Here is a 24,877-nt window from a genome sequence, read left to right as displayed (position 1 = left end):
TGGGTACCACTCCCAGCAGTGCACACACTACTGTTAGCTCATGTTAATCAATTCAGGTCTTCCAGAAGACCCAAGTTCAATTCCCAGCACCCACATGGTGGCTCACAATTGTCTGTAACTCCAGTTCCAGAGGATCTGATGCCCTCACCCAGATCTACAGGCAGAACACCAATGCACAGTAATATAAATCTTTAAAATAAAGAAAACCCCTCTTACTTATGTGTCCGTATGTATACACAAATGCACGTGTGTGGGTGCCCACGTTCCATCCATGCATGTGAATCCATCCAGGCTCTCCTTGACCAACTCCGGAATAATTCCCAGGAGTCAGTTTTCATGGTTCTTGGAGATGAAACTCAGGCTGTCAAGCTTGGCAGCTAGCGCCCTTACCATCTTCTCAGCCAGGAATAGTTGTGCAAGGTCTTCAGGTTGTAATTATTAAAACAATATTTTTTGGAGATTTTTATCTTTATTTTATGTGTGTCTGTGGAGGCCCTGGAAGAAAGTGCTGGATCTCCCTGGAACTGGAATTACAGATGATTTTGAGCCGACATGTGGGTTCTGGAAATCGAACCTGGGTCCTCTGCAAAAGCAGCCAGCACTCTTACCTGATGAGCCATCTGTTTATTCCATATTTGTGTATGTATGACTGGACACATGTAGAAGTCAGAAAACAACATGTGGGAGTCCGTCTCTGTCCACCCTGAAGGTCTCAGGGATCGAACTCAGCTCCTCAGGATTGGCAGCATGCACCCTTACTGTCTGAGCCTTCTCGAAGGCCCCCAGATAAAGTTTTCAGAAGTTCTCGGAACGCAGGTTTCACCGAATGCTGCGGCAGAGGGCGTGGCCTGGGCGCCTGCGGGGGCGTGCGTTGCCTCCATCGGCCCCGCCCCGCCTCTAGACCACAGGTTTCTCAATGTGTGCTGGCGGAGGGCGCGGCCTGCGCACCTGCGGGGGCGTGGCTTTGCCCTGCCCCACCTCCCTCAGGAGCCTCCGGGAAGGCGGCGGCCGCGCAGCGGGAGCAGCCCGGTCTCCGCGCAGCGAGGCGGCTCGGGCGGGCGGCCGTCAGGTGGGCACGGGGGACGGCGGCGGCTGCTTCGGGATTCCCGAGGGGGCCGCAGGGATGGAGGGAGGGAGCCAGGGACCTGGTGGCCGGGATGAGCCTCGGGGTCCCCGCGGAGCCCCGCCCGGCCCCTAGCGGAGTAGAAAAACAGCTGCGGGCGGGGCGGGGCCTTGTGACGCGAAGTCCGGTGCAGGGTCTCCGCGGCCGCGGGGAGGGGCTGGCCGGCTGTCGGAGGGTCCCCCGCTGCAGCCTGAGGGTGCAAGACATGCATGGTAAGGGAGCCTGCGCGAGGTGTGCAAAGAGAGGGAGAGTAAGGCAGGGCGCACTGTGGAAACTGAGGCGGGAGGAGCGGAGTTGGAGGCGAGCGAGCCTGGGCTTCGTACTCAAGGGAGAGAGACAGAAGGAGGGCGGATGTGGGTACAGATGCCAAAGGGAGGGAGAAAAAGAAAAGGAACGTGGGCCAGCAAGGAGAGTAAAGGTGTTGATGCCAAACTGTCTATTTCTCAAGTTTGATCCACAGGATCCGAAAGGTGGGAGGAGAGAAAGGACTCCTCCCTTAAGTTGCAAGTTGTTCTCTTGGCAATCCATGTGCCTCTGCACACACAATAAGTACATAAAGGGAAAAAAGTTGACTAGGGACCAGGCATCATGATGCACACCTATAATCCCAGCACTCGGGAGGCAGAGACAGGCGGATCTCTGAAGACAGCCAGGGCTACACAGAGAAATTCTGTGTCAATGTATACATATTCATACATATGTATATATATTAGAGAAAATCTGTATCAACATATATATACACATACATATGTATATATAAAATTATATATATTTTAAAAGTAAGAAAGAGTCACATTGTGGGTAAGAGTGTAAAAGAAATGAGCTACCATGTTACTCAGTGATGGGGACAGAGTGAATGTGGATGATCTTGTCTGTCTCCTGTGTGTGTGTGTGTGTGTGTGTTACATGCGGACTGTGCATAGCACTGAGCATGTGTGACTGAGATACTGGGTCAACTGTATACTTGTGGTTGATTCACACAGATGGCCATGTGTGGCAGGGAATGGGGTTGGATCTAGGTGTTGCGTGGCAGTGGGGGTGGAGTGTGTGGAATTGTGTCAGTGATATGTGACTGTCACTGACTAACTGTTGGCTGTGTGTGGGTATGTGGGTGACTGTGTCTGCAAGCTGAGGTTTACTTAGGTGTGTGTGTGTGTATACGTGCACACACGTGAGTGTGGGGCAAGCCTGCTGTGGACTAGTGAAGCTCTCTTGGGGCTCCTGTGAGTGCCGGGGACAGCTCGAGTGGCAGATGGCTGCGGCTGAGCTGTGGGAAGCTGCATATGGAGCATGGCCCCTTGGGTCTGAGATTGTGCGGTGGGGAGGGCGGTGGTGATCCTGGCCACACTGGGGCAGAGTCAGGATGGCTCACCCTGAGCTTGTGTGAGACTGACTACTTACAGGGTGTGTGAGGTTGAGCCTACCCAGGTTCTACACGCGCTCACCGGTGATCTTACTCACGTGCCTCGTATATGGTATGGTATTTTGGTTTTGTTTGTAGAGATGAAGTGACCTGAACACCTGATCCTCCCATTTCTGTATTGGGATTACAGGTGTGAGACTCCACATCTGGGGAGAAGTTGAAATGTTATTTCTTTCTTCAAAGATTTATTATATGTAAATAAACTGTAGCTGTCTTCAGACACTCCAGAAAAGGGTATTAGATCTCATTCCAGGTGGTTGTGAGCCACTATGTGGTTGCTGGGAATTGAACTCAGGACCTCTGGAAGGGCAGTCAGTGCTCTTAACTGCTGAGCCATCTCTCCAGCCCCAAAATGTTTTTTCCCATTCCTGCTCGATCCGGTCCTGCTCCTGAAATTTTATTTTATTTTATTTTATTTTATTTTATTTTATTTTTAGACAGAGTTCACTCTGTAGATCAGGCTGGCCTTGGACTCATGGAACTCCTCCTGCCTCTGCCTCCTGAATGCTGGGCTTAAAGGTGTGGGCCACTATGCCCCTCCAGAGGTTGAGTCATAACCTGGCGGTACCCAATAAGACCATCTGAGTTAAGATTTTGACTTTAAAGCCTTTGAAAATGATACTCACAAAGTAGAAACTGTATATCTGAGTTTGAGGTTGGGTCTCTTTCTGGGCTAGACTGCTGAAGGAGCACCTCACATGCCTCCACATGTTACGCTGAGACTTAGAAAATGCTACTTCAGGCAGCCCCAAGATCACCAAAGGAAGTGGGGTGGGGTGGGGTGGGCACTGAACTCACTGTGTAATGGAGGATTATCTCTTTAAAAATTACATGTATTAAACCCAGCAGAAGTGGCGCACTCAGGAGGAAGAGGCAGGCAGATCTCTGAGTTTGAGGCTAGCCTGATCTACAGAGTGAGTTCCAGGACAGCCAGGGCTACACAGAGAAACCCTGTGTTGGAAACCAAACAAACAATAAACAAGTCCCCAAACAGTGCTGTCTGCCTGTAACCAGCACTTGAGGTAGCACAGGAAGGTTTAGCCAAGGATGGCTTTGAGCCCTGATCTTCTGATCTCAGGTTGGTACCACATGCCCATCCATCAACTTTTTTTTTCTTATGGTAATAGGGATGGACTCCAGGGCCTTGGCACTGTTTGGCTATCTATGTCCCTAGTATTGAGACAGAATTTTTCTGTGTAGCTCTGGCAGTCCTGAAACTTGTTCTGTAGTCCAGGCTGGCCTTGAACTCAGAGAAACGCACCTTCCAAGTGCTAGGGTTCAAGGTGCACCACCACCATTTGCTAAGATTTATTTTTATTTTATGTACATGAGCGTTTGTCTGCAAGCAGGTATGTACATGATGTGTGTGCAATACCCACTGAGGCCAGAAGAGGGCGTCAGATCCCCCGGACCTTGAATTGGTTGAAAGCCAGCATGTGGGTGCTGGGTCCTCTGCAAGGGCAGCTAGGGCTCTTCACCTCTGAGTCATCTCTCCAGACCCCAGGATTTCTTTTTAAAAGCAGAGATTATAGCTCCTGGCCCCATGATCCTCCTGCCTCAGCCTCCAGTGCCAGAATTATGGGTGTATGCTACCACACCTGTGTTCTGAAAAGGAGAGAGTGTGGTGTGGTTTGTCTTTCTAAGATGAGAGTGTACATTTGTGCCGTGCTTCTTTGTTTCCTTTCTTGTGTTGTATTTCTAATAAGGCAATACATATGCGTGTGCTTGGAGAGGGTGCGGGTGTGTGGAAGGAGAGAATGTGTGTGCTGAGCTGTGTCTAAGATGGGAATCTGCCTGCCGCTGGGTCTTTAAGAAGGACCTGAACTGGGGCTCAGTTGATAAGGCTGCTTGCTTAGAATGCCCATCCTACGTGTGCATAGCATGTCCAGGACCCGGGTTCATTCCTAGCACCCCATAAGTGGAGCGCGGCGGTGCATGTTGCTTAAGGCCCTCCTCAACTGTACAGCAAGGTCAAGGCCAGTCTGGGCACACAAGACCCGATCTCAAAAAATTAATTGAAAATATTAATTTTTTAAAAGGCTAGGAGGTGCACCTACCTCTAGTCCCAGCACGCAAAAGGCAGAGACAGGTGGATTTCAGTGAATTCCAAGCCAGCTGGAACTACACAGTGAGACTCTGTCTAAAAAAATAATGAAGGAAGGAAGGAAGAAGGAAGGATGGGAGAGTTTTGTCTGTTTGCTGAGGAGAGTAGTATCAGTGAGGTTACCCCTCTAAGCCTCTACTTAGTTACCCACATAAAAACACACAGAAACCCATTTGGCAGACCCCAGCAGTGCTCAGGTGTCACATGGACACTGCCATCCGTGAACCACGGCCATCACACAAGGCCTCATCAAGCCTGGCTGCGGTGGTCGGGACCCCGAGTCCTGTCCGTCAGGATCCCGCCAAGATCAAGAGCCCCCTAGACAAGCTGTCGGCCCCTCTAGACACCTCCAGCGATCCTTTCTCCAGCCCTTTGGTCTGCTTCTCTGCTCTCAGGGTTTCATCCCTCATCCCTCCCGTCTGCACCCCCCCCCCCCTCAGTGGCCTGACTGGTTCCTGACAAAACACCCTAAGAATGAGCTCACTGGGAGCCTGCCGCCCCCACACGCTCCGCCCCACACACGCTCCGCCCCTCAGCCCGCAGAGGTGGCACCTCCGGTCCCAGGGCGCTTAGCAGGCTGGGAAGCTCTGTGCTGGGGTGTCTGGGGACCTGGGTGGGGGGGCTGGACCAGGTGAGCAGAGTGCAGCGGGGTGGAGGGGGCTCTGGAACCGGCTGTTGGTTCTCTTGGCTAATCACAGTTAAGAGCTGTCCCCAGGGTTTACAAAGGTAGAATGTTTCCCGATGACGGCTGCCTGTTTGTGATGGAAAGGGATCGGGCAGAGAGCTTAGCCAAGACGGGCGGACAAGGGGGATGGCTGGAATGAGGAGAGGCTGAGTCTGCGTGGCCCAGATGGTGACTCCCTCGACCTCACTGCCCCCCACCCCCCCAGGAGCAGCCATGTCTGTGCAGGTGGCAGCCCCTGGAAGCACAGGGCTGGGCCCAGAACGCCTGAACCCCGAGGAGCTGGTGCGGCAGACACGACAGGTTGTACAGGGACTGGAGGCCCTGCGGGCCGAGCACCATAGTCTGGCTGGGCACCTGGCGGAGGCCCTGGCTGGACCAGGCCCTGTGGCTGGTGTGGAGCTGCTGGAAGAGAAGCAACAGGTGGTGAACCACTCGCTGGAGGCCATCGAGCTGGGGCTGGGTGAGGCCCAGGTATGTGGGGCTGCGGGAGCGCTTAAGCCTGGGAGGGAAGAGGACCAGAGATGATGGTGTGTGTGTGTGTCTGTGTGTGTCTGTGTGTGTCTGTGTGTGTCGGGGGTGGGGGGGAGGGCCCAGGTAGGATGTCTGAAGGAGCCAAGCCCAGGAAGAGGGACTGCAGGCCAGAGACAGCATCCCTGAGAAGCATTAGGGATGAGAGATTTTGTGTGTACCAATGGGATTCTCCTGTAGAACCTGGGCCTGGAGTGAGTTTGGGGTTTTCATTATGAATGGAATGTCAGTGAGGGGCTGGGGCATGGCTCAGAAGTGGAGCCCCTGCCTAACCCCAGCCCCTCTCTGGGGGGTTCTAGGCAGGAGTTCTACCACTGAGCCTCACCCCCAGCCCCTCACTGGAGGATTCTAGGCAGGGCTCTACCACTGAGCCTCACCCCCAGCCCCTCACTGGGGGATTCTAGGCAGGGGCTCTACCACTGAGCCACGCCCCCAGCCCCTCACTGGGGGATTCTAGGCAGGGCTCTACCACTGAGCCTCACCCCCAGCCCCTCACTGGGGGATTCTAGGCAGGGGCTCTACCACTGAGCCTCACCCCCAGCCCCTCACTGGGGGATTCTAGGCAGGGGCTCTACCCCTGAGCCACGCCCCCAGCCCCTCACTGGGGGATTCTAGGCAGTGGCTCTACCACTGAGCCACGCCCCCAGCCCCTCACTGGGGGATTCTAGGCAGGGGCTCAACACTGAGCCACGCCCCCAGCCCCTCACTGGGGGATTCTAGGCAGGGGCTCTACCACTGAGCCACACCCCAGCCCCTCACTGGGGGATTCTAGGCAGGGGCTCTCCCACTGAGCCACGCCCCTGTTCTTCACAGATGGATTTTAGGCAGCTGCTGACCTACATAGTTGGGATAGGAATTAACCCTATGCATAATTTAGGTGAAGTTAGGGATTTCTGGGAAACTCTTAATTATCAGAGCCACATAGTAGGGTGTGTTGAGGATTTGGGGGAACCTGTGTAGAATGTGGCTTGATGTAAAACCTGGACTGGGACTGGGATGAATCCACTCCTACTCAGGGTCCCAATGCTTCGCAGGTGCTGCTGGCCCTGTCCGCACACGTGAGTGTGTTGGAGGCTGAGAAGCAGAGGCTACGGGCACAGGCACGGAGGCTAGCCCAAGAGAACACATGGCTTCGAGAGGAGCTGGAGGAGACACAGAGGCGACTGCGGGCCAGCGAGGAGGCTGTGGCCCAGCTGGAAGAGGAGAAGAGCCACCTCCAGTTCCTGGGGCAGCTGAGGCAGTATGACCCGCCCGAGGAGAGCCAGGTAGCAGGGGCAGGGTTAGAAGGGAATGCACAGTCCTCTACAGAGCTCCTGGGTGCCTGCAGGAGCTCTTAGTACAGCCCTTCAAGTACAAATGGAGTCCCTCAATCCCCACACCTAATTGAGCCCCCAAAGTACCTTGAATGCTCCTTAGAGCATTCTTCCCCCAGCCCACTGAAACCTCTAAGGCTCTCACCCCACACCTCTGTCAAACTCAGAGCTACTGTGGCTGAGGATGAAGGATGCTGTGAGTTCTAGGCCAGCCTGGGCCACGTAGTGAGACTCTTACCTCAGAAATATACCAGTCCCTGAAGCCAGGCATGGTGGCGTGCCTTTAAGCCCAGCACCGTGAAGGCAGAGGCATGCTAGCCTAGTCTACATGGTGAGCCAGCCCCTGCCCTGAACAACAGAGAGCTACACAGGCAGGCCCGATGTAGCTCCAGGGCCTCGGCCTGACACTTGACTTTCTCAGAACTCTTTCCTGTTTTCCACAGAGGCCCGAGTCCCCCCCTCGCCGAGACAGCTTGGCATCTCTGTTCCCCAGTGAAGAGGAGGAAAAGAAAGGTGGGTGTGTGGGAGCCCTGGGCACGATATCAGAGGGTAACCACCCAGGACTACAGGTTAAGCCTGGGACAGGAACCTTGCCCTGAGGGACACCGAGGCCTCTGAGGAGGGGAAGAAGCAGGTGGCCCTGGCTAGTAGGGACATTGGAAGCTGGAAGACAGTCACGTTAGGTTCTGGCACCTAACATGCCACCGGCTGGTTAGATTTCTGAAATCCCTGTGTCCTGTCACCACATGACCGTACTCTAAGAGGTGGCTGTTGGGACCAGGCTGAGGCCCACTGTGGGTGACTCCACACTACCTCCCCTAGGTCCTGAGGCAGCAGGAGCAGCAGCCGCGCAGCAGGGTGGCTATGAGATCCCAGCTCGTCTGCGGACCCTGCACAACCTGGTGATCCAGTATGCTGGCCAGGGCCGCTATGAGGTGGCAGTTCCCCTATGTCGCCAGGCTCTGGAGGACCTGGAGCGGAGCTCGGGCCACTGCCATCCTGACGTGGCCACCATGCTCAACATCCTGGCACTCGTGTACAGGTGAGGGCCCAGGCTGATCGGGCTGGGGTTCCGCCTGGGATAGTGGGAGGGGGGGTGGCACTGTGATCCCCTGACAAGGTAAATTGCCTGGGGTGGGAACAGAATGAGAGGGGAACAGAGACCTAGAGAGGCGGTGAGAGCGAGTCTAGAGTTTGGGCACCAGAGAAGGCAAGGTACATGAGACAGGATGCTTGGCAGGGCTGGCAGTGTGGGGACCCCTAGGATGCTGGCCATTCCTGACTCAGTCTAAGCTCAGCCTTCCATCCCTGCCCTGCAGGGACCAGAACAAATACAAGGAAGCTACGGAGCTTCTTCACGACGCCCTGCAGATCCGGGAACAGACGCTGGGTCCTGAACACCCTGCAGTGAGCAGCAGTTCAGGGAGGGAGGGAGGGAGGGAGGGAAGATGGACTGGGGAGGGTGGGCTGCAGGAACCGCCTCCTCCTCCTCCTCCTCCTCCTCCGCCACCACCAACTGTCTTCCTGCAGGTGGCTGCCACCCTCAACAACCTGGCTGTCCTCTATGGAAAACGTGGACGTTACCGGGAGGCAGAACCCCTCTGCCAGCGTGCTCTGGAGATCCGTGAGAAGGTGCTGTACCCGGCCCCTTTCCCCATCACTGGTACCTCAAGCCATCTGGTGTACCTTATTTGAGTTTGCCTTATTTGAGCCTGCAGCACCCTTGTGGCCTTGATGAACTTACAGTCCAAGTCCAATCCTGCTTTGATCTCCTGAACCCTTATGATTGGCTGGACTCAGCACCCCGTGACCTCTGACCTCACTAATTCCTACACCCCATTAACTTCCACTTTGTTCCTGTCTTCCCAGCCTGGGACCCTAGAATGACAGTGGCATCTCATGGACCACCTTATGTGACAGATGGGTTGTGTGTACCCTAGGTCCTGGGTGCAGACCACCCTGATGTGGCCAAGCAGCTCAACAACCTGGCCCTACTGTGCCAGAACCAGGGCAAGTTTCAGGACGTGGAGCGGCACTATGCGCGGGCCCTGAGCATCTACGAGGCCCTGGGCGGGCCACAGGACCCAAATGTGGCCAAGACTAAGAACAACCTGGTAAGGCATGCCAGGTCTGTCCTGTCCTGGGGACACTGTAGGGAGGAGAGAGACTGAAGGATCTTACAGCCCCTTCAGTACAAAAATATCAGAAGCAAACCCCAGTTCACAAAGTCCTATCAGATTTTATTGTGTCATGGTGGGTGACCCCGAACATTTCACCCACTGAGGTAGGAGACTGGCACAGAGATGCAGGACCCAGTGGCAGGTAGCCTGGTCTCCTGCGCGGGTGGCTCTGCACTGCAGTAAGCTGAGGCAGGATGCTGGGGAAGGCGGGCAGGTCTGAGACGTTCCCAGGCCTAAACAAGATGTCCACACCCTACCCCTGCCCTCCCTCCCCGCAGGCCTCAGCCTACCTGAAACAGAACAAGTATCAGCAGGCAGAGGAGCTATACAAGGAGATCCTCAGCCAGGAGGCCCTGCCCGCCCCACTTGGTGAGCCCACCCCTGCACCTTCCTGCACCCCCTCCTGCATGGTGGCATTCCTCACACCTGCCTCCATGTCCCTTCTGTCCCACAGGAGCCCCCCAGGGAGGCACAGCAGGCGATACACAGCAGCAGGTAAGCAGGCTCCACCTCAGGTCCTTGTTGGGCCCCCACCATGTCCCCACACATCACTGTGCCCTCCCCAGGTCCTGCGCAGGAGCAGTTCCTTCTCTAAGCTCCGGGAATCCATCAGGCGAGGAAGCGAGAAGCTGGTCTCCCGCCTCCGAGGAGAGGGCATGGCAGGGGCTGCCGGGTGAGTGCCGGGAGAGGTCAGCAGTCTGTCAGGAACCATCCGTGACATCAGTCAGAGCCAGGGATCTGCAGTCTTCCCTGTCTCACTCCTGTCTTTTTGGGCTCCTCTTCAGGATGAAGAGAGCCATGTCACTCAATATGCTGAACGTGGATGGTCCCAGGGCTGCCCGGACGCAGGTGAGGAGTCAGTGATGGAGTGGGGTGCTGCTGGCAGGCTCAGCAAGCCAGGAAAGGTGGGGCCGCCTCCTGGGGACTCAAGGTAGGGAGGAGCTGGTGGGCAGGGCATGAAGTGGCTCCAATGTCAACTGGAAAAGAACTCTAACCATTCCTGTGCTCTCAGCTCTCCCAGCTCTCAACCCGGCACCTGAGTGAGGCCCCTCGGACCCTGAGCATCAGCACACAAGATCTGAGCCCGCGCTAAGTGGACTGGCTGCAGAGGCCACAGCTTCTCAAGGATCAGGAAGGGTGGGTGGTCACCCTGCACCCTGCCTGGGCAGCTCTTGTAGATCGCTCCCTGCAATTAAAGGCGGTGCACTGGTACTGGGTGTTTGCCGAGGGCCCTGGGACCTTCCAGCACCTCCCAGGAGCCACAGGCGGTCACCCCACAGCCCCGCTGTTCAGAGCTGCTGTGCGATCTGCTCAATTCGCTGTAGTGTCTCCTCTGACTGCAGCTGCTCCAGGCTGAGCAGCGACAGGCCCAGCTGATCCTCCTGGAGGGAACAGAGGTAAAGGGCAGGAGTCAGCTCACACGGGCACGCGATGAGAGAGTGCAGTGGCTGGAGTTCACTCCTGTCCTTTCGCCGGAATACGGGGCCAGAGACGACTAGGAAGCATGTGCACACCTGGTGGAGAGAGAAGCCGTGCGGGGCCCAGGCTTACCCGGTGGAAGGGCTGCGCCATCTGCCGCAGGAAGTACTTGGCGACCTGTACACCCTCATCCACGGTCAGGTTGAGGTTGGAGTCGGTCAGGTGCTCCTGGATCCAGCGAGGCAGCTTACCACGCTTGTCCGCCCGAGCAAACCGCTGAGGAGGGAGGGGAAGGACATTAGAGCCCAGGTTGGAGCCCAGGCTGCCCACTACCCTGTACCCTGGGAGGAAGTCGGGCTACCTGGACTGGGGTGCCCAAGAGCCCTGAGCCCCACCTTGTCAGCAAAGACCATGAGTCCATAGTCCGTCTTGCCCCTGATGGCACGACCCACACACTGGGCTGCATGGCGCATAGCATCAAAGGTGAGGAAGTCGTTCTCTCGGATCTGGAACTGGTCCCGCAGATACTCTAGCCGGGCCTGGGGGATGAGGAGGCTGAGGCGGAGGGCCTGCCCTTCCCCCACACCCCCTGACAGCACTGTTTCCCCACTCACCTTGAGAATTCGGCTCTGGGTATAGACATAGGGAACTCCAAACATGATCACAGCCCGTCCGTAGTGGTGTACTGGGGACAGGAGAGCAGGATTACAGTGCATGCTGGGGCTAAGGTCACCCCAGGGCCTGGAAAGGGGACAGATCCCGTGTGGTAGGATGGGCAGGAACCTGAGCTAAGAGTCAGGTCTACTCACCAAAGTCAATCCCTTCTGATACTTTGCCCCGAGCCACTGAGAGCAGAATGGCCCCACGGCCATTCTCGCATGCCTGGGGTGGGGAGGTGGAAGTCGTCACTCGTCAGCCCTCTCCCACTCACCCGTTGGCTGCTGGCATTTCTCTGCCTGTCCCAGGCACCCACCTCTTGGTACTTCTCCAGGGCCACACTGGTCTCAGCCCCATCCTGGGTCTCAATGAAGAGCAGTTTGTTCCTCTGGATGTTCTCAAGGATGCCCTGGGGGTGACAGGGAGGTCAGAGTTCAGACCACACAGAGTCAAGCACTGCCATGGCCTCCCATGAAAACCCTCCTCTAGGCCCCTAGCTGTCCAACCTCACTGGCAGTCCAAAGTGGGGAGCCAACCACCACCCACAGTGGGCACGGGGCCCCAGAGTGGCTTGTGACTGGTGGAGGGTCTGACCATAACCACGGCAGGACCAAGCAGGTTGTCCTCAGATCAGATAGGTCTGTCACTGCAGTGGTGAGGGAGGGGCAGCCCACCAGGACAGACGTGGGGACCAGAGGCGCCAGGCAGCGTTACCTGTGCAGCCCAGTGAGCAAACTCTACCAAAGATGCTAAGTCTGGGAGGTTTTTGTTTTTTGTTTTTTTTTTGGTTTTTCGAGACAGGGTTTCTCTGTGTAACCCTGGCTGTCCTGGAACTCACTCTGTAGACCAGGCTGGCCTTAAACTCAGAAATCCGCCTGCCTCTGCCTCTCGAGTGCTGGGATTAAAGGCGTGTGCCACCACGCCCGGCTTTTTTTTTTTGGAAGTCTGGGAGTTTTACTTGGATAAAATGAACTCTAGCCTTATCTCACCTAGTCCAAATGAGTCTCTGGTGTCTCTGCAGACAGACTCTGGCCTCAACAGTCAGGCAGACAGGCAGATGTCTGTTTTTAGTACTAGAGATCGACTGTGGTAATGGCCTGTATGTGTTATATGCTAGCTCTACCACTTAATTAAACCTACAGCCCCTCTCTGTGAGTTCAGACTAGGCACCCTGCCTGAGACACACCCACAGTCTACAATGCCTGTTCAAACATAGGCCTCAAAGCTGGGCTCAGCAGTCATAAGACATGGCACCCCCATGCGGAACCAAAGCCCCAAAGCTCCATCCAACCACACAGGTATGAGAGCTCCTGGAGCCGAAGTTCTGGTCCAGCCTAACTCTCCAGAATTTGTACAGCCTATCACCAAGCCTGCTTGCTGGGGATGTAGTCTGCAGTAACCCCAAGAGCAACGCAGCACACAAACCCCAAAAGTAGGGTAGTCTCCTGTGGTGGGGACGGGTTAAGGGTGCTTAACTGCCCTGCCCTGTGACACATGTCACCAGTAGAAAGAGGGAGTGAAGTCATATATATCTAGGAAGAGCAGAGCTGAGGGTGTGGTGCCAGGCGTACCTGCTCATACCAGGAGGCCACGGTGCTTTCCATGTACTGGTAGCTGGTAAAGAAGGCCACAATGCCATCTGGGACCACGGCGGACATCTCCAGCAGGAGGTTGCCATAGTTTCGGATCACAGCTAGAAGAGTAGGTTAAAGAGTGGATCCTCTCCTGGCTCCCATTGAGACCACCTAACCATATCCCAAACGCATTCTCCCAAGCACAGTAGAGGGCTGTCTCCCATTCCCTGAGGATATATAACTTGTGACAGCAAAAGAGACATGTAGAAGTGGTTGTTTCTTCCATGTGACACTCAGGAGCCAGTGCCCAAAGTTCCAGGGGCCAGTGCTTAGGCTCAATAGTGCACCTGTTAGTGCAGACCTCCAAGTGAAGAAACCTAAGGCACTGAGGATGGGAACCCCCCCTGTGCTAGCATAGAGGCTGGGATAATGCTATGGCAGCAGGTCCTAGGCCACCTGAGACCCACCCCAACCAAGCCTACAGGTGACTCACCAATATCTTCTCTGGTCTCAAATTTGGAGCTGATTGCTACCTGGTCATTACCACGGCCAATGATCTGGAAGAATCAGGTTAAAGGCCTTGAGATGATGTCTCATGTAGCCCAGGCTGGCCTTCAGACTAGGAGCCTTCCCAAGGCTCTCTTTCCCCCTAAACCCATGAGAAGGCTCTTCTCCAGCCTCCTGAAATTCTGTGTAGCCAAGGTGACCCTGGTTCTCCTGCCCACCTCTGCAGTTGAGATCACAGGCCTGCGCCCAAGTGCCCGGCATGCTAGGCAAGTGCTGGAGCAAACAAGGCCCGAGTTCAGGTAAGCCTTATGCAGACAACAGATTAGATGGCCCAAGCCTATGGCTGGCACTGCTTGGGCAAGTGCTTGGAGCTCAACCATGAGCCACCTGCCCACAGTCACAGAGTAACAAGCCCCAGGGAAGGGCCCTCTGTGCTTCTAGGCAGGACTATACCAGCCCTGGGCAGTTCCAGACATAGGTCACCCACAGCACACATCCCATTAGCTACCCTCCCCAGTCCACCATGCCAGTGAGTGGTCAGAGAGACTGATCCAAAAACCCCACAGCTCTGAACCCATCTGTCTAACCCCTGCTGCAAAGCCACTGCCCTCTTCAAAGTCCATGCTCTGTGAGCATGCTGTCCGGTTACAGCCCCCTCCCCCGACAGTAAGGTTAAAGGGTTTCTGATTGTGTGCCGGGCAGTATCCCAGCCACCCTTGGCTGCTTGTGGCCCATGGCCCATGGGTTGAACATGCCTAGCTGCAGGGTTCTGAACTGCAAAGCAGAGACCATGAGGCTGAGAGGACAGCTCTGCCCCAGGTTTCAGAGGGAGGCTCATTACTCAAGACACAGCTGGGTGACAAATGACAAAGCCATCAGCACGATGATGCCAGCCACCACCTGCCCAGGCCTGCGTCGCACCAGCGTACACTGTGTGCATGTGTCTATGTGCCATAGCCCAGTGGCGGCGTACACTTGGTAACTTGGTGCACCCACCAGGCCTGAGCCTCAGCTGAGTAACCGGCTGCCTAGGTCGAAGCCAGGAGGCAGGCGGCTCCCCGGTCTCACCCACTCACCATCGGGCAGAGGCAGACTCGGGCCAGCGTCATGGTGAAGGTTGCCATTGTGACAGGGTGGAAGTCCAGGATCTTGGGGTAGATGTCCAGTGGGGACAGTGTCTGTAACGGAGACAGCAAGGGAGACCTCAGCAGGCTGGCCGGAGACCAGGAGCCCGATGAAGGAGCAGCAGAGTCCTCACCCCAGAAGTGATGATGACAGACTGGAAGCGCTCAAACACAGGCTTGATGGCCAAGGAGGCGTCCATACAGCTGCGGGACAACACGGGGGTCACACGGGGCAGAGGGCGGGGCCTGTCCCATCCACACAGGGTTGCATCTCACCTGAAGTGCAGAACGGGGTTGGCGATGGTGGGGGTCCTGTCGTCAAAGGGCTCAATGATAATGGTGAAGCCTGGTGGAGGGAGAGGCCGGGGAGTCTCAGTCACTCATCACCCCGGGACAGAACTGCCCCAGCCTGCCCACTTCTGCAAACCCTCAGGTGCAGAAGCAGTGAGCTGTGGCTTCATACATGGTCCCGCAGGTAGCCAAGCCCGCCATTCCCCAGGCACCTCTGTCCTCCAGGCTCTCACTCCTGTCCCCGCAGAGCAACCAGAGACATGTCATGGAACCCCAAGTTTGCCAGTTTCCACACTTCCCATGACCCCAGAAGGGTGTCATGCACTCTCCCAGGCTGAAGAGCAAGATTTGCCTGCTTTCCTCCCTCCCATTCCTCACCGTGCCTCTCTGCCACCAACACAGGCTAAGTAGAGGCAGGGAAGAGGGCCGCTCCTGAGGGAAGCAGCAATGGCTTTGGCAGTAAGAGGCTGGTAACCAGGTGGACCTGGCCTTGGGTGCCTTCCTGACTGGCTTTTTTTGTTGTTGTTGTTGGTTTTTTTCTGTTGCCAGCACAGGGTACCATGACTGGGATAACACTTCACAACCAAGGACAAGAAAAACAAGGATAGTTCATATTCCAGAGTCCCACTGTGAGACACCTGAGGGCCCCCTTGCCCTGAGCTGCTGTGCCAGCTTCCACTTGGCTGAATCCCTGCCCCAGAGGACAGTGCCATGGCTCCTTGCAGCACCGCTCCACTTCCCAGGGTCACCTGGAACCATCTTTGCTCCTCATTCTCCCCCAGGCTGTGACTCCGGGAAGGGGAGGATGAGGCTGTTTCAGTAGTGCTGGGCCTGGCCCCATTTGCTAACTGAACAAATGAATACATTCATGGGTTCTGTTTCACTTGGCAAAAATGATCGGGTCTTACGTGTCCAGCCCTTGCCAAGGACACAGCAGTGACCAACACAGCCTCAGTCCCACCCATAAGAGCTCCCTTGTACTAGGGGAGACAGCTATCCAGAGAGTAATGATCCCAGGCGCAGCTGGAATAGAGAAGGGGCAGGCCTCGCATAGGGTGGGCTGGGTGCCTTTCTGAAAGCTGAAGGACTCAGGCAGGTGATAGGAGGCGTAGACAAGGAGGCTTCTACCGATTGTGATGTTGTAGGTGGGGGAGGAGGAAGAGACAAAGGCCAAAGAAAGGGGCATGGTGAGTGCTGAAAGCTTAAGGAAGCAGGCAGCTGCCAACAGCCTGCAGTGGGGCTGATGGGGGGGGCCTCCTCCTTCCGAGGCCCAGGCTGGCCCAGCTGCAGGATGCCAGCTGACCTGGTTTCCTGGCTACGGCAGTAATCCCCAGGGATAAGCCTGAAAACTCAGTGTGGAGCTGGGGGGGTGGGGGGGTGGGGCAGCACACAACACATGGACAGAGGAAACATGACAGATGGACCCAAGTGACGGACCCAGAAGGTCCTGGGAGGCAGGCCTCTGTGGATCATCAGTCTGTATCTGCCTCCCTTGAGAGCTTCATGCCCAGCGCCATGCTTTTCCATCCTGGCCTCTTCCTCCCATAGTTCTCCCCAGCACACTCTCCTGTCCCCATTGTCCACAGTTCTGCATCTTCCTGCTACATGAACCTCGAAAGCAACAATCTCACCAAGTGCATCCCTTGCCCAGAACCTGCCATGGTTCCCTGGTGCCCTCAGTCACACACGAGGACTCCTCACCCCACTGATGGTGAGGTGACCCCTAGTGTCCTTCTGGTCAGTGCCACAGCACAGCCCACACACTTGTTCTCTGAACACGAGAATCTGACCACGAGGCTCCTCACTCAGGCACTCTGTATGGTCTTGCCCCCTGCTAATGCCCCACCCATGTGGCTGACCCCCAAGTCCTGCTGTCAGATCCCCAGTAGAAAGGCGAGCTCACCCTTGGCGTAAGTGCTGACGAGAGTGGCGAAGTTAGCAAGGAGTGTGAGCGGGGAGAAGTCGGCCAGGTCGGCAATCTCCAGGGTGTGCAGCAGGGAGCGCAGGCGTTCAGCACAGAACCTGAGAGGCAACGGGGTCAGGAGCGGGAAGCAGCAACAGGCCCGACTCTCACCATGTTTCCCTGGGCACCTGGGCATTGTGTGAAGCTACCCCATACTGTAGAAGACCCCCAGAGCTACCACTCCAGGCTGGAGCACAGCACATACAGTGCACAGGCTCACTGCTCACACGCAATATCCTGTTAAGACTCCCGGCTAGAGCCCGGCGTGGTGGCGCACGCCTTTAATCCCAGCACTCGGGAGGCAGAGGCAGGCGGATTTCTGAGTTCGAAGCCAGCCTGGTCTACAAAGTGAGTTCCAGGACAGCCAGGGCTACACAGAGAAACCCTGTCTCAAAAAACCAAACCAAAAAAAAAAAAAAAAAGACTCCCAGCTAGCAGTCACTCTGTTTCTGTCCAGCCAGTGTCACGGGCCCAACGCTCAAGGAGGAATAGCCACATACTTTCTTAGCCTCACAAAGGCTGTGTCACCTGCTCATCACCCAACATAGGGACACGTGGCTGCGGCACTCACTGCCAACCACACAGTCCAATGGATGCCCTCCACATCCAGTTCTGACCTGCCCCTTAGCCTTATCTATGGTCCAGACCCCTTTATCATCAGCAACAAGGCTTGGGCCCGTGGTTCCCCGTGCAGGCCGCACCTGAGGGGCTTGCGCTGGATGCACACCCGCTGGGCCAGGCCGCTCAGAAAGGCAGGTGGACTCTCCTGCACCACATGCTGCACGCGCAGACGCCACTTGACATACTCCAGCAGCCGCCGCAGAAAGCCCAGGAAGTGCTCAGCCGTACGGATGGAGCCAGGCACAGCCTCTGCAGGGAGACCCAGTCAGGTGGTACAGGGGTGCGTGTGCGGGGCAGGGGCTGGGTGGTGGGGGAGTGGGGAGTAGCTCACCCTGCAGCACCTCGTCCGGCAGCACAGGGTTGGCCAGGTGGGCATCTGTCTCCCGGGCCACACTGGCCTCCCGCAGGCCCTCCACCAGGCGCCGGTACTCATCCCGCAGCCGCTGCTCATCCGTCTCCTTGATCCTGATGGGGACATGGGACAGGAGCTGGAATGAGGCAGGTGCCCAGGGCACTGAGGCACACACAACAGTGGGAGCAGACAGGCACCTGAGCACGGTCTTCTGTAGGGTGTCTAAGTTGCTCTGGCAACGGTCCAGAGTCCTGCGGGTGAGGTTGACACTCATGGAGTCAATGCAGACATTGTCTGAGGAAAGAGCAAAGGGATGAAAGCCGGGCTCAGGCAGGCCTGGGGGCAGAGGCAGAGGGCTGCCACTGTCTGCACACCCTGATGCCCGCCCTCCTCACCGATGTTGTGAGCTTCATCGAAGACCACAACAGCCTTGCGAGCCAGCTCTTTGGATACCAGGTCTGCGATCTTGGGGTCCAGGAGGTAGTGGTAGCTGTAAACCACCACGTTGGCATGCAGGATCTGGGCACATGAAGGGAGAGGTTGCCCTGGGCTCTGCTACCCCCGCCACACCCACTCTATCCCAGGTACACAGAGGTGCCACAAAGACAGACACAACGACGGGTGGAAAGATGGACAGGACTGTTAGCCTTTTGTCTAAGCTCCACCTCACAGTTACACGGCAATAGCCAGGTGTGCCTGAATCACTATAAAAGGGGCTTCTTGCCCCCCCCCCCTTGCTTTCTTGCTTTGCTCTGCCTTCCTGCCCCTGCTCTATCCTCTAGTCCCTTCCCCCATCTCTCTCCATGTGCTCATGGGCAACCCCCCCCTCCCTCCCTCCCCCGCCTTTCTCTGCCTCTACTATCCTCTTGACACCCTTCCCCATGCCCTGAATAAACCCTATTCTATACTATACTGTCGTGTGGTGGCTGGTCCCTCAGGGGTAAGGGACGCCTCAGCATGAGCCTGCAGAGGCACCCCTTTCCCCACACCTCCATAGAACATATCTCCCCCTTTATCTTTTTATAAACACATCAAGGACCACCCAGGCAAGGCACAAGAAAGCAGAGATACTAGGACGGAGACAGACGATCCAGACAACAGACATAAAGACGTAACAGCACAGAGTCAAGTAGACAGATGGGCCAGCAGAAGGATGGGCACGGTGGCTCATGCCTATACCCCTGACAGCTGAGAACCTGAGGCAGGGTTATTCCAAGTTTGAGGCCAGCTGGGCTACAAATGAGATCCTGCCTCATAAGGAAACAAAACAACTCTTCACCGAGTATCGAGCCAGGAAGTAGGGGCACCAGCCCTGGCGCTGCCCTAGGGCCTTCAGGTCATCCAGGTTGTAGATGCCCGCAGGGAGCGGCATCTGGCGTCCATGGATGTCAAATTCCTGGGGCAAGGCCAGAGGGTGGCAGGGTCAGGGAGAGCGGCTCTGGCGTGGCCCCCACCCTGCTCACCAGTTCTAGGCTCTTCCCTGTACCTCATAGAAGCGGCAGTGAGGCAGGCTGGCATCCTGCTGGTACTGTGCCCGCACATACGACGCCGTTAGGCTGTGACACTTCCCATCAACATCCTTCCCAAAGCGCAGTGGAGTCACCTGAGGGGGCGGGGTGTCAGGGGACAACATAAAACAGAGACAGGAAGTGGTGCATATCAGCTATTGTAACTTGGGTCTCCAAACTCAGACACCAGGAGTAGTACGTCAGCTAGGGTTTGGGGGCAGTGGAAACCTTCACCTGATTTGGTATTTGGTCTTTTGTTCGTTTGGTTTTTGGTGTTTAAAGACAGAGTTTCTCAGTATAATAGCCCTGGCTGTCCTGGACTCATTTTATAGATCAGGCTGGCCTTGAACTCACAGAGATCTGCCTGCCTCTGCCTCCCGAGTACTGGGATTAAAGGCATGCACCACCACAACTGGCTGATTTGCTATTTGCTAAAAGAACTTCCTGCAGTACTGTAAGTGTGGAGCATGGCTAAAATCATCCCATCAGAGCTGGACATGGCAGCAGGTGCCTGCAATCCCAGTCACTCCGACACTGAAGTAGGAGGAATACAAACACAGGTCAACCTGGGAACCTGGCAACCCACCAAACAAAAGGTGGAAAGGAGCTGGGGGCATAGCTCAGTGGTAGGGAGAGTGCTTGCTAGCACACACAAGGCTGTATGGACAATCCATATCACAGAGAACCAGCCAAGCAGAGGGCCAGCTGGATGGTTCAGTGAATGCGGATGTCTACCGCCAAGCCCGACAGCCTGATTTCAACCTGGGACCACACAGTGAAGAGAGAACAGACTCCCAAAGCTGTCCTCTGACCGCCACGTGCACACACATACACACAAACATGTAAGGTTTTAAAAAACAAGTGCCTCAATTTCTCTCCAAACAAACAAAAAAACCCCAAACAGAAAACAACGATCCCTGAGTGGCCTTTCTCTGCAAGCACTTGGCTCAGCAGGGCTTTGGTTCCCTGATGTGTGTGGGTTGTGGAATACCGGCATGAACATAATGGATACTGTCAGGCAGGACGTGAGGCTGTCATGAAATTATCTTATTTTGCCTGTATATAAAAATACCCAATCCTTTGAGTAAGCTACCATTTAGATTTTGACCTGTCACAGGTCAAATGTGTGAGTCTGAGGTGCCATGTGGAATGTAAGCAGTTTCTGATCCTGGTACAGGTGCTACCCTTAGCCATAAGGATGAGCATTGGCCTAACAACTGAGCAGCAAGCCCCACTCATACTGACAACGGGTTCCCTCTGGGGCTTGCATGGAGTGGCCCAGGGTGACAGCGCAGGGCTCACCTCGGGATGAATGCACAGGTTCTTTCTTGAGCTCAGAGCCAGTCCTAAGAACGGCAGCTTCTCGCCCTCCTGCTGCTCGTAGAAGCTGAGTAGCTTACGAAGCTCTTCTATGACCTGCTCAGATGATGGGAGCATTAGGTGGGGACCACAGGGCAAGCACAAGTCCTTGCCCACCGGGCTACCGAGGGCAGAGATGGGGGACCACCAAGGCCCAGGGGAGGGGGCAGAGCATGGGTCCCATCTGCATTGCCCACCTTCTCAATCTCTGGCACGGTCCGTGAGCAGTAGATAAGTTTGGTCACCTCCAGCGGATAAGCCTGTGGGTGACAGGGACCTCAGCCCCATCCAGCCCCACCCCTCAGCCCCCACTCCAGGCACTCAGAAGGCCACTCACCCGCTGATAGGCCACAATCAGGGCCAATAGGGACACTGTCTTCCCAGTGCCCGAGGGCATCTCCAGGACTCCATGACCCTGAAAATTGGGCACAGAAGTAGTAAGACACAGGCTCTCTGTCATCAACGTACGCTCTGGGGAACTCTCCTTGACATGCCACCACCCGGGAACAGCAAGGCAACACACACAGCAGTGGCATCGCTGTCAAGGCCCCAGGACTGATAGTCTCCGCTCCTCCTCTTCTGCTGGACTTTTAATTGTTAATTCTTATTCCTCACCCGCCTACCCCAAAGGATCTTGCTATGCAGGCCTAGTAGTTACTAAGAATCTCTGGCTGGCTTTGAACTTTTGGCAATCCTGTTGCCTCTACTTTGAGTACTGGGACTGCAGGCTGAACCCTATTTCTGTGGCCCTCTTACTGACACAGCTAATGAGTTTACTGAGCAGCAGACAGTAGGAACCTTTTACCTCTCAGGATCACAGCATTCTTGCTTCTAAGTAGCTCCATAAACCTTACTTGGAACAAGGTTGTGAGGGCTAATACATTGGTGGGCCAGCAATATGGCTTAGCGGGTAAAGGTGCTTGTGGCCAAGCCTGATCACCCGAGTTCAATCCCCAAGACATACACGGAAGGAAAGAACCAACTCTACCCTCACGTGCACACTGTAGCATGTATACACACATTGGAAATAAGTATACCTAAAAGAAAACTTTTTTTAAAAAGTTTGTGTTCAGGGCTGTTGAAATAGCTCAGCAGGTAAAGGCGATTGCTATCAAACCTAACAGCCTGAATTTGATCCCTAGAACCCACATAAAATGATAAGAAATCTGGGTGGTGTTGGCCTATGCCTTTAATCACAGCACTCAGGAGGCAGAGGCAGGTGGATCTTTTGGGACTTTGAGGCCTGCCTGGTCTATGAAACAAGTTCCAGGACAGCAAAAATCACACAGAGAAACCCTGTCTCAGAAAACACAACGAGGGACTGGAGAGATGGCTGAGCAGTTAAGAGCACTGGCTGCTTGCTCTTCCAGAGGTCCTGAGTTCAAATCCCAGCAACCACATGAAGGCTCACAACCATCTGTACAGCTACAGTGTACTCACATACATAAAACAAATAAATCTACAACAAAACAAAACCGAAATAGAAGTGGAAGGAAAAACCCAACTCCACAAAGTTGTCCTCTGACCTCCACATACGGAACCCCTTCTTCCCTCCACTATTGTCACTACCAGGAATACCTCCAGAGTTTTCCTATACATAGCCCTAGCTAGCCCGAAACTCACTATGAAACCCAGACTGTACTTCAAACTCGAGCAATCTGTCCTCAGCCACCCTGTCTCTAGAATTACAGGCATAATTGTAATTACTATCAGTCAGTTTATGCGGTGCCAGGATGGAACCCAGAGTTTCACCCCTGCTAGCTAGGCTAGCACCCTACCAACTGAGCGACATTCCTCGCCTTGTTATTTACAATTGTTGTTAGTACACGGTCTCGCTGTGTAGCCCCGGCTGGCCTCCAAAATCGCAGCGATGCTCCTGCCTGGGTCTTCCGGGTGCTGGGATAGCAAGGCCCGGGCCCCGACCAGGACGTTTGCCTGCCAGAGGCATCAGAATGCAAGGAGGGCAGCCTCGCCACCCACCTTGGCGTCCAGCGTGCGCTTGAGCTCCAGCATGTAGGAGAACTGCTCCGGGTAGATGTAGTCGTACGGGAAGTAGACCAGCAGCCCGTCCACGTTGAGCCTGGCGGCGGTGAGGCGTCGGTGCCCGGTGCTCTCGAGCCGCCTCGGCCTCCGCTCCGCCCGCCCGCCCGCCCTCGTGGCGTCTCGCCGCCAGGGACCCCGAAGCCACCCGGACCGGTCTCCGCAGCCTCTCCACGCCGCGCCCCAGCCCCGGCGACGCCCACCCGCCGCCCCATTGCCCACCGCAGAGCCGCCCGCTCTTTCAGAGACCCCATCTCACTTCATGGCGGCTGATCGCGGCGTCCACACGCCCGCTCCTGAATATTCAACGAGGGGGCGTGACCCAGAGACACACCTTCCTCGGGACGCCATTGGCCGAGTCCTCCCGTCACTCTGCCAATCGGAAAATTGGCGCGTGCGCATGGCGGTGAGAGGGCGGACTTCGGAGAGAAGTGGTGCCCGAGGCATCGCTGAGGATCGCCGAGGACTTCGAGCAGAACACAGAAAGAAGAGAGTCGAGAGAATCGATAGAGTTCATTGCTGCTTCGCTCCTCCAGGTTCTGTTCTGGTTGTCCAAGTCGTGAAAATAGTGTTTAAGAGAGAATAACAGAGAAATTGGAGACCGTCTTGATTTTTTTGTTTTTCGGGTGTTTTTTTTTGTTTTTTTGTTTGTTTTTTCGAGACAAGGTTTCTCTGTGTAGCCCTGGCTGTCCTGGAACTCACTCTGTAGTACAGGCTGGCCTCGAACTCAGAAATCCACCTGCCTCTGCTTCCCACCACTGCCCTGCCTAGCACGTGTTTTTAAGCATTTATTAATATGGGTTGGAAAGATGGCTCAGACGTTAAAGCATAGGTCACAAACAAACAAAACTTCATTAATTAAGGGCCTGGAGGAATCACTCAGTAGTTAAAAGCACTTTCTGATTTTGAAGAGGAGCAGGGTTCCCAGCCGCCCCACTCTCCACTCCCACCCCCCAAATCAGGCAGCTTATGATCGATCACCTTTAGGGCTAGCTCCATGGAATCCAATACCTCTGGCCTGTGGAAGGAAGAGGAAACCTGCAGAATTTGGTTCAGTCCTTTCCTTCCACTATGTGTGGGAATCGAACTCAGGTCAAAAGGCCTGTACCTCATGAGCCATCTCATGAGGTACAGGCCTCAGTAGACAGTCGTACTATGTAACCCAAGCTGGTCCGGAGCTCACTCTATAGCCTGGGTGGCTGGCCCCAGCTTGTGGCTAACCCACCTGAGGGCTGGACAATGCTGTCAGTTATTTCATATCTCTGGATTCTTGCTCAAATATCACCTTTTAGTCCTTCCTCCCTTCATTTCATCCTTTCTTTTCTTTCTTTTTTTTTTTAAGATTTATTTGTTATATATAAGTACATTGTAGCTGTTTTCAGATATACCAGAAGGGGGTATCCAATCTCATTACTGATGGTTGTGAGCCACCATGTGGTTGCTGGGATTTGAATTCAGGACCTTTGGAAGAGCAGTCAGTGCTCTTAATCACTGAGCTCCAGTCCCTTTTCTTTTTGAGAGAGTCTTTCTACTTAGTTCTGACACTGTCCTAGATCTCACACTATAAACAAGGTTGGCCTTGAACTCACAGAGACCTGCCTGCCTCTGCCTCCGGAGTGAGTGCTGAGATTAAAGGTGCATACCATAATGTCTGGCTATTTTCTTTCTTTCTTTCTTTCTTTCTTTCTTTCTTTCTTTCTTTCTTTCCTCTTTTTGGTTTGGTTTTTCAAGACAGGGTTTCTCTGTGTAGTCCTGGCTGTCCTGGCACTCACTTTGTAGACCAGGCTGGCCTCGAACTCAGAAATCCACCGGCCTCTGCCTCCCGAGTGCTGGGATTAAAGGCGTGTGCCACCACGCCCGGCTTCCTTTCTTCCTTTTTTAAAGATGTATTTATTATTATACTAAGTACACTGTAGCTGTCTTCAGATGCACCAGACGAGGGTGTCAGATCTCATTACAGATGGTTGTGAGCCACCATGTGGTTGCTGGAATTTGAACTCAGGACCTTCAGAAGAGCAGTCGGTGCTCTTAACCACTGAGCCATCTCTCCAGCCCCCTTTCTTTCTTTTTGAATTAACTATTTTATTTTTGATGTGTGTGTGAGGG

The 24,877-nt window shown here is 55.0% G+C and overlaps 2 protein-coding genes and 1 non-coding gene across 11 annotated transcripts; 1 reads left to right on the top strand and 2 right to left on the bottom strand.

Moving 5' to 3' along the window:
- The first annotated feature begins 915 nt into the window (after positions 1-915).
- Positions 916-10,650, top strand: Klc3 (kinesin light chain 3). Of its 8 annotated transcripts, none has more exons than NM_001286039.1 (13): positions 986-1,069; positions 5,541-5,806; positions 6,898-7,128; positions 7,620-7,689; positions 7,999-8,218; positions 8,496-8,583; positions 8,707-8,808; positions 9,117-9,290; positions 9,635-9,725; positions 9,811-9,851; positions 9,923-10,029; positions 10,142-10,205; positions 10,369-10,650. In NM_001286039.1, exons 2-13 carry the CDS (start codon positions 5,549-5,551, stop codon positions 10,447-10,449), a joined length of 1,527 nt encoding a protein of 508 aa, NP_001272968.1. In that variant the 5' UTR covers positions 986-1,069; positions 5,541-5,548; the 3' UTR covers positions 10,450-10,650. The 8 variants fall into 8 exon arrangements, with proteins under 8 accessions (XP_030098294.1, NP_001272968.1, XP_030098293.1 ...); XM_030242433.1 differs by lacking the exon at positions 986-1,069 and adding an exon at positions 1,239-1,335; NM_146182.4 differs by lacking the exon at positions 986-1,069 and adding an exon at positions 5,169-5,281.
- Positions 9,396-23,073, bottom strand: Ercc2 (excision repair cross-complementing rodent repair deficiency, complementation group 2). 2 transcript variants are annotated; one of them, NM_007949.5, is made up of 23 exons: positions 23,031-23,073; positions 22,712-22,811; positions 21,069-21,146; positions 20,929-20,991; positions 20,675-20,788; positions 19,351-19,467; positions 19,144-19,260; positions 18,260-18,383; positions 18,062-18,158; positions 17,844-17,977; positions 17,593-17,761; positions 16,832-16,950; positions 14,914-14,983; positions 14,772-14,841; positions 14,590-14,691; positions 13,500-13,563; positions 13,004-13,125; positions 11,749-11,841; positions 11,585-11,657; positions 11,390-11,460; positions 11,171-11,314; positions 10,908-11,051; positions 9,396-10,738 (listed from the first exon to the last, which is right to left on the bottom strand). In NM_007949.5, exons 1-23 carry the CDS (start codon positions 23,033-23,035, stop codon positions 10,646-10,648), a joined length of 2,283 nt encoding a protein of 760 aa, NP_031975.2. In that variant the 5' UTR covers positions 23,036-23,073; the 3' UTR covers positions 9,396-10,645. The 2 variants fall into 2 exon arrangements, with proteins under 2 accessions (NP_031975.2, NP_001350910.1); NM_001363981.1 differs by lacking the exon at positions 20,929-20,991.
- Mir343 (microRNA 343) lies at positions 18,373-18,447 on the bottom strand. Its single transcript, NR_030759.1, has one exon. It is a non-coding gene; the product is annotated as a microRNA 343 (primary transcript).
- Positions 23,074-24,877: the final 1,804 nt, after the last annotated feature.

The sequence above is a fragment of the Mus musculus genome, chromosome 7 (assembly GCF_000001635.26).
Source record: "Mus musculus strain C57BL/6J chromosome 7, GRCm38.p6 C57BL/6J".
Lineage (NCBI taxonomy): Eukaryota > Metazoa > Chordata > Mammalia > Rodentia > Muridae > Mus > Mus musculus.
Note: the sequence above shows the minus strand (reverse complement) of the source record. Positions and strands in the feature narration are given on the sequence as shown.